The sequence below is a fragment of the Typopeltis vanoorti genome, chromosome 2 (assembly GCF_054136105.1).
Source record: "Typopeltis vanoorti isolate ZY-2024b chromosome 2, IOZ_Tvanoo_1.0, whole genome shotgun sequence".
NCBI classification, from domain to species: Eukaryota; Metazoa; Arthropoda; class Arachnida; order Uropygi; family Thelyphonidae; genus Typopeltis; species Typopeltis vanoorti.
In genome coordinates, this window is record NC_143550.1 from 178,650,173 (window position 1) to 178,666,252 (window position 16,080).

Here is a 16,080-nt window from a genome sequence, read left to right on the forward strand (position 1 = left end):
AGACAGAGTATCAATTCGGGGACGGTAAAGTAGACTTTTGTGTTATATTTTCCAGTTAAGAAAGTGTGTGTTTCCCTAAGAAAGTTTGTGAAGTGGACTCATTTTATGGAACTTTAGGAACTGTCTACAACTTGGCACAGGCCCATTTTGTTTGAGAATTGTCTGCCTAGCAAGGTCATGTTTATTCTGTATGAATTAGTAGTAATGTGTAAAATGATATAACTAATGACCACGTGAATGTAGAAAGTGTGATAAGTGTTAATGAGATAATGTTAAGTTACATATAGAGGTGGTCTAAGCAAGTTTGTTTATATATTTTGTATAATAGTATTGAACCAAGGATCTTACTTGAGAATAATTCAGATTAATTAGTAGTAATGCTTACTTGTATGATTTCTCTATTTAATAAACATGTTTCTTAGTACCTGCCTGATCTGTTTTAGTATATGAATTCAAACAGCCACTCATAAAAATATTAACGAACTTAGCGGGAAGAACCCACATGTATGATTAAACAAAGCGGGCCACGACTGCATATAAGAATTTAGTGAACAGAGATTAGATTTTATTATAGTTTAATTATTGTGTATCATTCTGAGAGAGCCATCCTGGGTAAGAGTCCCATCTATCCTCGGTATTGGCTGGCGCAGTTATAATATAAATTTGTCAATGCTTATCAGGCGGACTGTCTCAGATGATGTGTTAATGGTCACGTCCCACACAAGGACAAAGCCCTAGATACTAAGTAACCTACAAGTGGTTAAACTATAGAGAGGCCAATAGGACTGCATATATAAAAAGGGGAGATTTAAATAAAGAACGGAATAAGTATAGGATGTTTTAGAAGGTAGGGATATGTTAGAATAAGAGATAAGATTAAGTAAGAAATAAAAAATAATAAGAATAGAATATAAACATAATATAACAACACAAGTGAGTTTGTGTGAAGGCAACCATGAAGCGAGCAAGTGTGAGAATGACCAAGTGAGGAATCTAGTCTCTCAAGCAAAAATAATGAATAGGTTAGTCAATTCAGAAAGTAAAGGTGGGTAGGAGAATAAAGGAATGTTGCCATTTTTATATACTAATGCCAGAAGTATCAGGAACAAGAGGAATGAGTTTTTGGCATTGATTAGTGAAACCTCGTCAAACTTTATCGACATTAGTGAGACGTGGCTAACAGCAGATGATGTAGTTACAGTAGGATTTTTTTTTTTGGGAGGGGAGTACTGTTGATCATAGCAGATGAATTGCAACCAAAAAGAATAGGAGACAGGCAGGAGGGTGGTTGTTCATTTGAAGCAATCTGGTGTGAGATTAAGACCAGTAAGACAAAATATACAGTTGGTTGTTGCTATAGGCCAGGGAATTTCACAGATGATCTGGATGACATGCAACACCAAATTAGTACAATGGGTACAGGTCAAGTGATTATTATGGGGGACTTCAACTATGGAGATATAGACTGGAAGGAAGAAAGATCACATGGCAGCAAGGAAATAGTATTAATATACCTGCTCAGAGATAATTACTTAAGGCAGCATGCGATGGAGGGGACTAGGGATGGGATGGGAGAGTATTGGACCTGGTCAAAGGATCAGAAGAGCTATCCATAACCAAGTTGACAACATTGCCTCCAATTGGTGAAAGTGGCCATGCAAGTCTTGACTTGGGAAATTGTAAAACATGAGGAATATTTATTAAGATGGGGTATTTGTGGAACTACAAGGCAGGTGATTATGACATGTTTAGGAAGAAGCTTAAATCTGTACCATGGCATAAAACACTGCAGGGTAAGGATGTTAGTAGTGCATGGGATATAGTTAAGGGTCATCAAGAGGAAGCAGTATTAAATTGTATACCTAGGATAAGGAGGGTTAATCGGGTAGGAGTTAGATGGATGAGTAATATCATTAAGCACGAGCTGCAGAAGAAGAAAATGCCTTGGAAGGTATATAAAGAGAAAGGTGATTTTGAAAGGAAGGTATATAAAGAGAAAAGATTTTGCCTTCCTTGCCATGACCAGCATAGCAAGGAAGGCAAAATCAGATTATGAGAAGAATTTAGCTGAGTAGGCCAAAGGAAATTCCAAAGAATTCTTTTGTTATGTGGCAAGTAAGAGGAAGAATGACTATGGAAGATTAACCTTAATGAGTGATGATGGTCACAAGGAGATGGATGTGGATAATGAGTGACCACTTTGCAAGCATATATCTTCCTACTGAGGTAACTGCTTTAACATATCCGACAGACATTAATGTGGAAACAGAGGTGGATGAATTGGAGGTTCTATGGATATTGCAAAATCTCAATGTAATACAACTGTTGGATTAAATGCGATATCAGCTGGGGTTTTGTGAGAATGTGCAAGGGAACTGGTAATGCCTTTGACTAAGTGGTTTAGCTATGAAACTACAGATTTAGGGGTGGTGGCAGACAGAGAGTTAAAGTTTAGAGGATATATTGCTAAGGTCACACATAAGATTACTTGGCTAGCGAGAAGCACATTGACAAGTAGATATAAGGAAGTTGTAATTCCTCTTTATATGGCCTTGATACACCTACATCTGGATTACTGTGCTCAAGTCTGATCCCCTGGGTTTCTTGGGGATGTGGAAGCTGTGGAGAGGATTCAGAGGTGAGCGACTAAGATGGTGAGCAGCCCGTGCCTCACGAGAATAGATTGAAGGTGTGTGGATTGCAGAAGTTGGTTGATAGGAGAAAAAGAGGGGATATGATAGAAACATTTAACTTGCTTAAAGGATTTTATAGGATAGATGCAGGGAAAATGTTTCAGCAGTTGGTTAGATTGACTAGAACAAGGGGTCATTCCTGGAAGTTGAATAAAGGTGTGGTCATAAAGGTATGAGGACAAGTTTTTTTGCTTGGAGAGTGGTGAATGAGTTGAATGGGTTGTCTGAGTCAGTTGTGAGTGCTTTTTCTGTCAATGGGTTCAAGGAGAGGTATGATAGATTGTGTTTCCTGTGATGAGTCTTCGGATTCAATGGGGGTGCCCATATAATAATAACTACTTCCTGAGTAGGAATGATGCAGCTGGGCTATGAATAAAGCCTCATTTGCTTTTTGGTAAAACTTGTTCCCAGTGATAGAGTTGACATTCTTCTTATTTTTTACATATTTAGAAATAATATCAGCATCACAACAGTGCTTAAGAAATGTAAACTTGTTTCATAAATCAGCCATTTCCAATAAATCTCACCAATTGTTCAGTATTCATCATTGCAGAGGTTAGCAGCTTGAGGTTTTAAGGAAATGTACACATTATTTACTAAATGATGAGTATGTGTAAAATAAATAAATAAATTGAGTTTATTAATCCTATATATTTCTTCCTTGTCAGAAAGAAATCAGGGAGAGTATAAAACACTGGTTAACAATAACAAAATGGACATGTGAACAATTAATCAGCACAATCTTAAAGACAGACATGCAGCAGAGTGGTTGAGATTCGGAGGATGCTCTTCCAAACTTTTTGGAAGAGTTTCCTGAAATCACGAAACACTTTCTGGTCCAGAAAGTGTTTTGTGATTTCAGGCGAAGTCTAGGTGGATTTATGAGAGTCCGGTGCAGGGGCAGGAGCAAGTTGCTCATTACTTTATTAAATACTTTAATCGAGGCTTATCTTCTTCGTATATTTGGTGGGGTAATGTTAGATGGGACAGGCAGCCAGGGGAGAGAGGTGCTTCTCAGTGTCCTACTAATTGCACACATGGCAGAGTTTAGCTGGGTGCCTATAATGTTAGTGTGTGCACTTCTTTCCCAGACTTCTTTCTCAGACAGCACAGTATTCTGCTGCAGAGAATGCGAGGGCTAGTGCAGACGACCCTAAGAAATCAGCACCACAATCCCAGGTTGTTACACTAAGCCGCGAGATGATATTATTTCTCATTTTAATTTTGTTGGACGGGTTGGTGATGTTCCTTTTATAGGTTAGGCTTCTGTCCAGGCTCACTCCAATGTATTTCCAGTGAAACTCATGTTCTACATTTTGCCACAGAAAAAGAGGTTGAGGTGTCAATTTGCCTCTGCATTGTTCAGGTGGAATGCTATGGACACAGTTTTTATTGGATTTGGCTTCAAGTACCACTGTTTGAAGTACACCTCCAGGATGTTCAGGTCTGTGTTAAAGGTTGTTTTTGGGTTGGCAAAGGAGGTAGACTGGCATAGGATTACAAATTCATCGGCATATATATATTTGCTTGAGCTGGTATGTGTTAAGTCAGACATGTCAATGTTAAATAGTAAAGGGGATAACATAGAGCCCTGTGGAAGACCATTGTGGGAGAATCTGGGCCTGCTCTTTTTTTCCATCAATATGGACCCAGATCTTTTTGTTGGAAAGAATGGATTCAAAAGCTGGAAAACTGTTTTGCACCTTATGATATTGCTTAGCTTTAGGAGGAGGCCCCTGATCCAGACTGTGTCATAAGCTGATGATATGTCAATAAAAGTGACTCCGGATTTAAGTTTCTTCTGGAAGCCTGCTTCAATCTGTGTTGTCAGGGCCAGGACCTGGTCAAAGCAACTTCTCAGTGGTATGGAGCCAGCTTGTTCAATCGGGAGTGCTCTTTCAATGAATGGTGAAATTCTTTTAAGGAGAATTCGTTCAAAGAGCTTAAAGGTGGAGCAAAGCAAGGAGGATAGGCCGTAGATTTTTGACATTATTTATATCTTTGCCTGGTTTGGGCACGGCAATTATTTTGGCTTCCTGACACAGTTTTGGTAGGTTTCAATTGTTAAAATTTTTGAGAAAAGAGTAGCCAGCCATGTTTGACCTCGTTGGCCGAGAAGTTTTAGAAACTTGAGGAGGAGACAATCCACTCCAGCAGCCTTGCCATTCTTGGTTAGTTTTAAGGCTTTCTGTATCTCTTCAAGAGAAACTGGCTGTACAAGTTCAGGAAGCTCAGAGGCCATCTTCAGATTTTTTCTAGCAATACATATGCCCAAAAGGCAGTGTGCTGTGCATTATGGAATGCTAAGGAAATTGATGTGGTCAATAGCCTCTAGTTATGAAGATACTTCACACACAAACTTTATTTTGTTAATGCTAAGGTAAAGGATTAAAACAAGAATATAATTTTTTTTTTAATATATCTTTCTAACTCTGTGGTAAAACTTAAGACAACTCTCTTGGACCGAGAGTAATTTAATATGGTGACACCATTTTTCCTTATATATGAAAAATATATGAACCCAGGATTGATTCAGCTTTCAGTATATTTCTGGGTATAGCTCTCACTAATGTGAAAGATTTTTTCCTCAATTTGGGCTTGTTTTTTCCTTCTCTAAACATCTAAATGACCTGATATGAAGCACCCAAATTTATAGAGTTCTAGGAAGAATAATTGAATTTAATCAACTTTTCATCAGAGATATTGGAGGTGGGCGGTAGATGGCGTTGATTCGTAGTAGAGGTTAGGTAGAGACAGTTGTAGGTGTCCTCCTGCGATGAGTCTTCGGACTCCTTGGAGGTATCAGGAATAATAATAATAATAATATAATATCTCTAATGAGAAACAGATACACCCATTACTCAAAAATTCCCATCAACTGACAGGAGTCACTGATTAACTGTAATATGTATCTGGTATGTTTAGGTCAACTGGACAGGAGTCACTGATTAACCATGCATTATCTCTGGCATGTTTAGGTCAACTGAGCTGTTAACTGACCTAAACAATGCCTTAAACCGTGTGGGCATGAATACCTACAAAACATATTATGGCCATGTAGGAGAGGACCCAAACTCACCAGGATGATACATGAATTCTATGAGAAAGAAATGACATCAATTAATGGACTTGTGTCTGACAGCATACAAGAGCACAGAGGAGTTGGACTAGGATGTCCTCTTGATCCCCTGTTTTTCTGCACTGCAGAATAAGCTCGAATACAAAAGATCAAAGAATGATCAGAGAAATTACTGTTCCTCTCATGTCAAATAGATAAAAACCATCATCTATGATAGCAATATTATTTCACGCTTAAGAGATCCAAATTCTGTTTACTGGCATTCTTTTTTTTAATCTAGCAGAAACGTTTAGTAGTGTTATTAGCTTGGTTGACCCTGAAAAGAGCAAGCATCAGTTTGGTCTTTTCAGGGCGACACCTTTGGGCTGACACCAATAGAAGATCCCATAATAAGTGGGATCTTCTATTGGTAGAAGATCCCACTGAAGAGAGAAAAACCTGAGCTACAGACACACTGTACATTTGGGAGAGTTGGGTGCCCTCTTAATAACTATGATCCTTCCTACAATATAGTATATAGTCACTGTTACTGAAGAAGAACAGAAAGCAGTACTACACAAAAAAAATCTTCAGAATATTAGAATTAGAAGAATAAGACTTCTTCCGGGGAACTTCCAGAGACGGGAAATACATGTACTTCCTATTTCCATCCACAACTCAAGGAGGTTCACTTTGCCAATCCTTCAGGTTAAATATCATATAAATATAATCCAAGTCATTCTCCAAGTACTTCCTAGGTTTCTCTTTCTTCCCCATTTAAAATCACCGGATATAGAGGCCCAACTGCAGAAGACGCATTAACATACTATACATTTTATGACATCATTAGGCAGCTGTATAGCACAGGATATTGATAATAAAAATTTGCAATCCCTTAAGATTTAATGGATTTTTTAAAAAAATATTTCATTAAACAATCCTCAACTCCAAACATTAAAATTGCTTTTAAAAAATCTTAATAACAGCAATGGATTGCCAACACATTTGGATCTAGCATGGAAGTTCATATATGGCTCTTTGTGTGAAATTTCACTCTAACTGAGTGAAATGCCAATTGCTACAACTTTGACGATGCATTCTGCAACATGTGTAACTGCTTTGAAACAGTTGCCTCTTTTCTACTCCCATCCATCAGCTTGCTACCTGTAACTATGAGTGGCTCATGCATTACAAGTTCCTGTCTTCACACTGGACAAAGTCCAGTATCTCCAATTTGACCCAATTAGAGCCAAATATAAAATTTCATCATTTTTTTCTAAACTTTTCTAGTGTCAACTACATATTCTCTGTATTATTAGAATGCAAAAGAAAATTGTCAATTTTTCTTGAAAATTCTTGTGTCATTAGAATTTTTCTCCAGCATGTAATCTCAGGTTTTTCAGTGAAGTTAATTATGTCTGGATGACAAAGTCAATTAATAAGGAAGCAGGAGAAAATCCTGGAAAGAGGCTCGTGGTTAGAAGGAAAACAGTGAAGATAATTGAATGATTTACCATTAGACACTTAGGCCAAGCTCCATGACATGTTTACCTTGAAAAACTGATCTAGTGGCTTTTCCCATAATGCATAGTAATATACATGCCTGAAAGGAAGTGTACTATGCTTTATGAGATACTGGGGCAACTGATATAAATCAACAGCCTCTAGGTAAGGATTAAAATAAGAATATAATTTGGTGTTCTGAGGTTCCATTTTAATATCAAATGAAATATCAAAATCAATCATTTTCTAGATGCAAGTCTTTTAATGTCATTTTCATTTTATTGTCAAATCTTATACACGTAGCTCACTCCATCTGCTATATTCACTTCTGCTCGAAGAATTAAATAAAATAAAAATCACTATTACTGCTAATGGATATAAATATGACCAGGCCTTTATCCAGGAAAATTATAGATCAATGTTTGATGAACAATGAAGCAATTATCACTTTTGATGTATCTTACAGTTCACCAATTCACCACTTTAAGAAACTAACTCATATAAGTGATTTCTTTTAGGATCTTTCAAAATTCTATTAACTAATAGAGAAAGCAACCATGGCAGGACAATCTCACCAGCATTGGCAGAAAAATTTATGGAACATTTCGTAAGAACTCGGATACATAAATGGGTAGACAAGCATTCTATACTTTTTGCAGGGAACAGCATGGGTTTACTAAAGGAAGGTCATGTTTTAGCAATCTGCTCATATTTTATAACAATGTTACGGTCGAGTTGGATAAAGGGAATGGATACGCTGTGATGATGTTGGATTTTTCTAAGGCATTTGATAGGATACCACACGATAGGCTGTTGCATAAATTGGAGAATATGGGATTGGAATATAATCTATTGATTTGGATCAGGAGATGGTTGACAGACAGATATCAAAAGTTGGTATACAGTGGGTGTGAATCTGCCAGATTTAAGGTAACCAGTGGTGTACCTCAGGGTTAGTCCTTGGGCCATTATTGTTCAATCTATACATTAATGACATCAAGCAGGGTCTATCATCAGATTTGCAATTGTTTGCCGATGATGCGAAGATAGGCAGGGCAATCAGTGATGCTACTGATATTCAGAAATTACAAAATGATTTGAATAGACTGGAAATCTGGGTAAGCGAAAATGGGTATCAGTTTAATGGTGGTAAATGTAAAGTTATGAACTTCGGCATCATTAGAGTTCCAGCAGCATGTTATATTAGTGGAGTTATGCTACAAGAAACTGAAGAGGCTAGGGATCTTGGTGTATTGGTGGATAAGAATTTAAAGTTCTAAAGATCACATAGCAAAAGTTGCAAATTCAACTCAGAGAATAATTGCTATGTTGAAGCGAACATTGACATGTAAGGATAAGGAAGTAATTTTGCCTCTTTATAAGACTTTGATAAGACCACACCTGGATTACTGTGCGTAGATTTGGTCTCCCAGGTTTCAAGGGGATAAAGAAGCTGTGGAAAGGGTGCAAAGAAGAGTTACAAAGATTATATCTGGATTATGGGATTTAGATTGTGGACAGATTGCGAGTATGTGGATTGCAGACTCTGGTTAACAGGAGAAAGAGGGGTGATATGATAGAGATCTATAAACTTTTGAATGGGAATTATAGCATTTCAAATGATGAAATTTTTCATTATATGGAAGGCGGGGACATCCATGGAAGTTAAGTTTGTTCACAGTCAAGAAAGGGGGTAAAGGCTAAGTTTTTTCCCCAGAGAGTGAGTGAGTGGAATAATTTGCCCTTAGGGGTAGTGAGTGCATCCAGTGTAAATGAATTTAAGGGAAGGTATAGTAGCTGGGTTGGGTAATTTACAGCCTCCCTCGATGAGTCCTTGACTCCCTGGAGGTCTTATATAATAATAAAAACATTGGAAAGTCTAATCTTCAGTATAATTATTCTTATATAATAATAAAAACATTGGAAAGTCTAATCTTCAGTATAATTTTTCTCCAATCTTGTATCTGGCTTTGCTTCCTAGATGACATGTTCATAGTTTGAACACACTCAGAGACTCAATTACTACAATTCCTAGACAAAATAAACTATGAAGTATACTATTATTTAAATTAAGGGGATATTAAATCCCACGTTGTTTTAAAACCGAATAAGAAACTCAAAGATTGGAATCAGAGAGTTTCATGCCGAATATAGTAAACTATAAAAATATCGGCGATTACTAGCGTGAGCTAATGTAAGTAGTCCTAGTACGTAGTACGATACCGGGCAACTCGAAGCAAAGGTGGTCAAGTTCTGATCGCTATTCTTGGTATTTTCCATAATGTAAAAACACATTTCCTAGGAAATGTATGCTGTTATTACATTATGGCGAGAGGTCACTACCCAGACTGGTTTCAGCCTTTTTTGAGGTTTCATCAGTGAGTAGCTAGATCAAATATATTTCCACGACCCAACAATGGCTGGCGACCCATAGGTTGAAAGCCACTGCTTTGTACTATCTGCCTCCCTTCTCCTTAATCTTGCTTTACCATAATACTCTGATGCTTGCCTATTAGCACCCTCTTATTCATGTAACCTGGTTCATATTCATCTTCATTTGTACAATTTATGTACCAGATTTCCATGAAACATCTTGTCACATGCTTTTTCAAAGCTCAGCAGTATTATGGCACAGTCAAAATTTTTTTTTTTTCAATTTAATTTGGCTATCGTGTTAATCCAGAAAGTGAATAAATTAGAAAGGCAAGACATACCTTTCACACACCTGTGCAGCCCCCCCCCCCCAGAGAGTAACACAATCCTATGATAATCATACACAATTATTCCTGATATCTAGACTTAATTGCCAGTGGAGATAATTAAACTAAAGAGCTCAATTAAATTCTTCTGGTACTTTGCCAATGGTGAGATTTAAATTAAGCAGTCTCAACAGGAACAACAATAATTTTCTTACACTTTCTAGTATCACATTAAATATCTATATTTTGTAAATATCACATCCAAAGCTGTGTTATTATTTTGAGTGAGGTGAAACACCAATAAAAATAGCAACTACAATCATTTATTATTTCTCTTATGATATAACACATTATGAATGAAGAAGAAAATATTCATAATGCAACATTACAACAAACCAAAAGTTTAAATTTTTCGATAAAAACCATTCCATTTTTCAACATATTTAAAAGTCCTCACAGACTCCTCAATTCCCCATTGGTATGAGTATCATTCTGAAATATAACTGTTCTACAGGATAACCTTGTCTATTGTATTTATAATATGTAATTGTTTTAAGTTTGGTTTTTATCAGTAGGTGACCGTGATTTTTGGGATATAAAATTAAGAATGAAATCCCTAAATATCCTAACTACAATTTATTTATATCTCATCATCATCAAATTCCTGCCATGTACCCTCAAAGGGTGTACAGGATATGATAGTACTACATGAAAAATTTACATCATTACTAACTTCCTATCTACAATTTTCCTCCAAATCAGTCTGTTACTTGTCAAGAGTCCAACATTATCAGATCTTATATTTCTATCATCTAAAGCACTTTGTACAGTATCAACCCACTTATATCTTGGTCTTCCTCTGGGTCATTTCCCTTTCCATGATATTGCCATTGATGCCATCTGTTCATGCCTCTAATCTTTCTCAGGACTCTAATATCTGCGGTCTCTAGTCTTTGGTCAAGTGTTTTACTTCTGACCCAGCTCTCAGATCCATAAGTTAAAACTGGTTGAACACTGTCTTGTATACAGCTAATTTAGTGTTCCGACTAATTTCTCTCTTATCCCATATGAATTTATTCAATTAACTTCCTACCATACCAGCTTTGTTGATTCTGTTGTCTATTTCCATATTTAATTTACCATCATCACTAAAAATCGTGCTAAGTAGCTGAAATGTTTTACTTATTTCACAGGTTCCCTATTCACAACACAGTTGACATTTTCAACAATTCTACCTATTTTCATTGTCTTTATCTTTTTATTGCTGACATTCATACCATATCTATTACAAGAGTTATTCAATTTAGTCAGGGAATCTTGTAGACTTGTAGCAGATTTATTTAGAAGTATAACATCTTCTGCATAAAACAAAGAGCTGACATTAACATCTCCAATTTTGATATCATGTTTAATACCACTTTCCTTCATAATGTGATCCATATAGATAACGAATAGGATAATGTACATCCTTGTCTCACACCAGATGTAATATTAAACCATCTTCCTGTACTTCCTTATATTCTAACTGCTGACTTACAATTCAAATAAAGACTAAGTATTGTTTGATATAATGCCCCATTGACACTATATATCCATAGCGTATTGAATAACTTCACTCTTGGCACCTTGTCATATGCCTTTTCCAAATCGACAAAACTTAAATACAGATCTTTGTTATATTCCCATGCTTTCTCGACTGTTTGTCGTAAAGTGAAGATCTGATCCTGACAGCCTCTATTTGGCCTGAATCCAGCTTGTTCTTCACCAAGCTTTTCTTCCACAATTCTTCTCAACCGTTTCTCAAGTATACTTGCATAAATCTTGCCAGGAACACTCAGTAGGGAAATACCTCTGTAATTCTCACATTCAGTTTTATTTCCCTTTTTACATATGGGTACTATGAGAGCTCTACTCCAATCATCGGGAATTCGTCCCTCTGTCCAGGTCTTCTGAACTATGCAGTGCAGCCACTGTAAGACTTTTATACCAGCATCCTTCAGCATTTCTGGTCGAATATCATCTACTCCTGCTGACTTTCCACATTTCAAGCCTCCGATGGTTTTTTCTACGTCAAGTATGGATATGTATTCCTATCTGTATGCATGTTGAGTGTTTTTTTACCACTGTGCTATTATTGCTTGTTTCATTTAGCAATTTTTCAAAGTAATTACTCCATACTTCAAGGATATCTTTTTCTCCCCTTTTAATGTCACCTTTATCATCTCTAACTCCTTTTACAGCACTCTTTCCTCTATTTCTAAGCTTCTTCAACAACCTCCAGAATATCTTACCACCTTCTTGATATTTATTTTCTATGTTCTTGCCAAAGTCCTCCCATGACTTCTGTTTAGCTAGTTTTACACAGTGTTTAGCTTTCTTACATTTGTCTCTGTATTCTCTAAGAGCACAAGCTGACTTACATGCCTCTCTGGCTGAATCAATCTGCTTCAAGGCTTGCCACTGAATCTCCAAGGTTTGGTTGTTGTTCTCACACTCTTTCATTTTTTCTTCAATAATCTTTGTGTATTTAAGTCTATAGTTCACATCTGAGAGCTACTCAACTCTTATTCACTTTAAAACTTTCTTACATGTTATTCTTTTCAATATGAAATTCAATTTTATCCTGCTCAAGACTAAATAGTGATCACTTCCAATTACAAATCCTCTGTACACTCTGGTGTCCTGCACCAGGGAGAAAACATCACTATCAACAATAACATAGTCAATGAGACTTTTCTCATTCCTTGCCTCTTCTCTCCATGTGAATTTGTGCACATTTTTATGTTGGTGTTAGAAATAACCAGTCCATGTTCTGAGCAGAAGTCCAACAGGTATTTGCCATTATTATTAGCTTTGTTCTTTTCTCCAAATTTTTCCAAAATATTTTTGTATGTCTCACAATCATTTCCTACTCTGCTATTTAGATCCCCAACAAGGACCAACTTTTCCTTTTTCATTGTGTCAGTTGCTTTTTCTAAAGCGTCAAAAAATTCCTCCACTTCTACCTTGGTAGAACCTTCTGTGGGACCATAGGCACAAATAAGTCTCATTTTCCAGTTCCCCATTCTCATATTTGCCCGTCACTCTACTTGAGACTGCCTGCCATTCAAGAAGATTAGCCTTGTATTTTGTGTTGAATACTATGGCTGCTCACTCCTTCTTTTCCTTGATTGTTATTGCCTGAATATTACATTTTGTATTTATTGCTCAGAAAGATCTCACCAGTTTTTGTCTTTTTTTGTTTCAGTCACCCCTATTATGTTGATCTAGTACTTATCTAATTCCTCAGCTAGCTCCATTTCTTTGCCATTCAGCCTTCTTATGTCGATAGTACCGATCTTTAACTCTGGTGATGTTGAGTTGGGGTGTATTTTCAGATGTGAAACTATAATTTTCCATTACCAAAATTAAATTTTATGTAAAAGTCAATAAACATTTCTAAATGCTTGGGATACCAAAATTAGAGGATTGGATCCTGCCCATCTATTACACCTACTTCCTCTGGCCATTATGTGGGTATCGGCCAATTTGTTGGCAATAAACCTAATTAATGCTGTGATAGGATAGTTAATCCTATTTATATTGTTTACTATGTCTTTTTTGTTGTGTGTTCTCTGCTATATTTGTAAGATCTTTGAGATGATAAACCTGAGTTTATCATCCCACACACACCTGAAAAGTCATCATGCAGATTTCTCATGTGTTGGAAGGGATTCAACAGCAGATTTTTCCACCCCATTGACACTGCTGCAAAACTGAACTATGCAGGCTCTTGGCTACAAAAATGTCTTATCTAGTTTAGTACATCTTTGAACTGGATGAAGACATATACATTCTCCTATTGCTACAATAAAAATGACAGAAACGACTATACCAATTTTGGGTAACCGTGATCTAGTATTGTAACACTAGATCACGGTTATTGTTGATTGTACTCTAATATAATTGCAGTTTCTGTGAATATGTTGGCAATCAAACATCTACCTATAAATCTAACCTTTAAAGGTACTACTTGCAATATTTCAATATTGCAATTAAAATAACTATAAAACAAGAGAATTACATAATACAGTTTTGAATATGAATTCCTTTTCAAAAACAGCTGTGAAGTTCTTTTACATCGGCCTAACCTAAAGTGGAACAATCCCCCCCCCCCCCAAAAAAAAAAATTGGGCAATTCTCACCTAATGTAAATTTTTAATATTATTTTCAAGTATGCAGAAATTGAAACTGATTTTAATTGGTAAACTGATTGTGGTATGCAACTTGTATTCATGTTCTCTGATTTGCTTGTTGTTTCCACACACTGATGATGTACTGTTATTTTCAAGTGCAAAATGTTTATACATTCATTAAAGTTTATTACTGTGGTTGTCATATAATTTTGTTACTCTGCTTATAAAATCTTCCTCCCAACATGTATAAAAGCTGCCTTCATTTCTCAACCTTCACTCTCTCTTTTTACTAAATTTACTAAGATATCCAGCAGAAAAGAGCCAAATCCCAAAGACCCCAATGGAAAAAGTAAATTGTTACCCACACCAATCTATCTTCTGGTTTAAGATTAAAAAAATAATCTCTATGGGCTATGTGTAAACTATGACAAAATAGCTTTGCTCTTGTAAGCTATATAAATTAAAATTAAATTAAATGTGAAAAAAAAATTAAATAAAATAATATTTCAATAAATTACCATTAGTTTGTTCTTGTAAATATATTTGGCTTTGCCATTAGAATCTTTCACCTCTTTGCTAAAAAGCAAGTATAGTTCAAAGAGAAATATGTGCCTCTCTCGACCTTTGCGAATAAGAGCTTTAGGTTCAAATACCTGAAAGGTGTCCTGAAGAATAACTTCACCTAATTTGTCTAAGGAAACCTAAAAAATAAATAAATGATAAAAAGATTTTTTTTTTCTAATCTCAATACATTCTGAATTGCATTGATACCTATTTAATATCTTAAGAAGTTTAATCATTTTATACATTGTCATATTCAAAGCATAATAAAGCATAACTACAATATTCAGTTTAATATGCCAATTTTACTATATGGGGATGTTGATTGAAAAGGAATGCCTATCCACATCTTTTGTAATGATGCTATTTGATTATGCCAAATCAACTAAAACTATGGGGCAAATTTATCATCCATTATTTTCTGCTTTCTATATATATATACTGAAATAGAGAGCCAAAAGGCTTCACTTCTGCGATGCAAATTTATTCAAAATAGGTGGATATTGAATCCAACATTATTTCAAAGCCGAATAGAGAAACTGCAAGAGTTTCATGCCCCGAATATATAGAAACTATAAAAGTTTCGGCGGATCCAAGTGTAAGCAAACCTTTTCATGACAGGGGCAACTCATAGTAAACCCACCTTTGCTATTATTATTATTATTACTACGGGCTACTCCAGGAGTCCTTAGACTCATCGAGGGAGGCCCTAAACATCATGTTCACACAACTGTTCAACATTCTCACAGTATCTAACATACCTTGCCTTGAACTCGCTCACTGTCATAGCATCCACAACAGACTCTGGCAGCTTATTCCACTCATTTACCACTCTAAAAGTAAAGAACCCAGCTCTAACACCCCTGCTAACCACGCTCTTGCCCAGCTTCCATGGGTGTCCCCTAGTTCTCCCACCACCAGTCCTGATCTCAAAAATATCATCTGAATTAATCCTATAGAATCCTTTTAGCAATTTGAATGTCTCAATCATATTTCCCCTTTTTCGCCTATCAACTAGTTTCTGCAACCCACAAATCTTCAACCTGTTCTCATATGGTTCATTCCATAGACCTGCTATCATCTTAGTCACTCGCCTCTGGATCCTCTCCACCTCCTTCCCATCAAGAAGGAACCGAGGTGACCAAATCTGGGCACAGTAGTCGAGATGAGGTCTTATCAGGGCTCGGTACAGAGGTACAATAACTTGCTTTTCTCTGCTCGTCAAGGTATTTTTCAACAACCAAGTGAGTTGATGAGCTGATTTAGCTACTTTCGCATTGTGCCCCCTAAACTTCATCTCCCTATCCACCAACACTCCCAAGTCCCTGGCCTCATCAATCTCTTGGAGTACAATTCCACCAATGTGGTATACTGCTGCTAATCTTTTCACT

At 36.4% G+C, this 16,080-nt stretch overlaps 1 protein-coding gene across 1 annotated transcript in view; it reads right to left on the bottom strand.

The window, feature by feature from the left end:
* The window catches only part of trio (trio Rho guanine nucleotide exchange factor), a 1,056,141-nt gene that overhangs the window by 437,072 nt on the left and 602,989 nt on the right, over positions 1 to 16,080 (bottom strand). Inside the window, exon 31 of the mRNA XM_090403001.1 lies at positions 14,647 to 14,829. Within this exon, the coding sequence (XP_090259127.1) occupies positions 14,647 to 14,829 (183 nt within the window). The remainder of the gene's footprint in view (positions 1 to 14,646; positions 14,830 to 16,080) is intronic.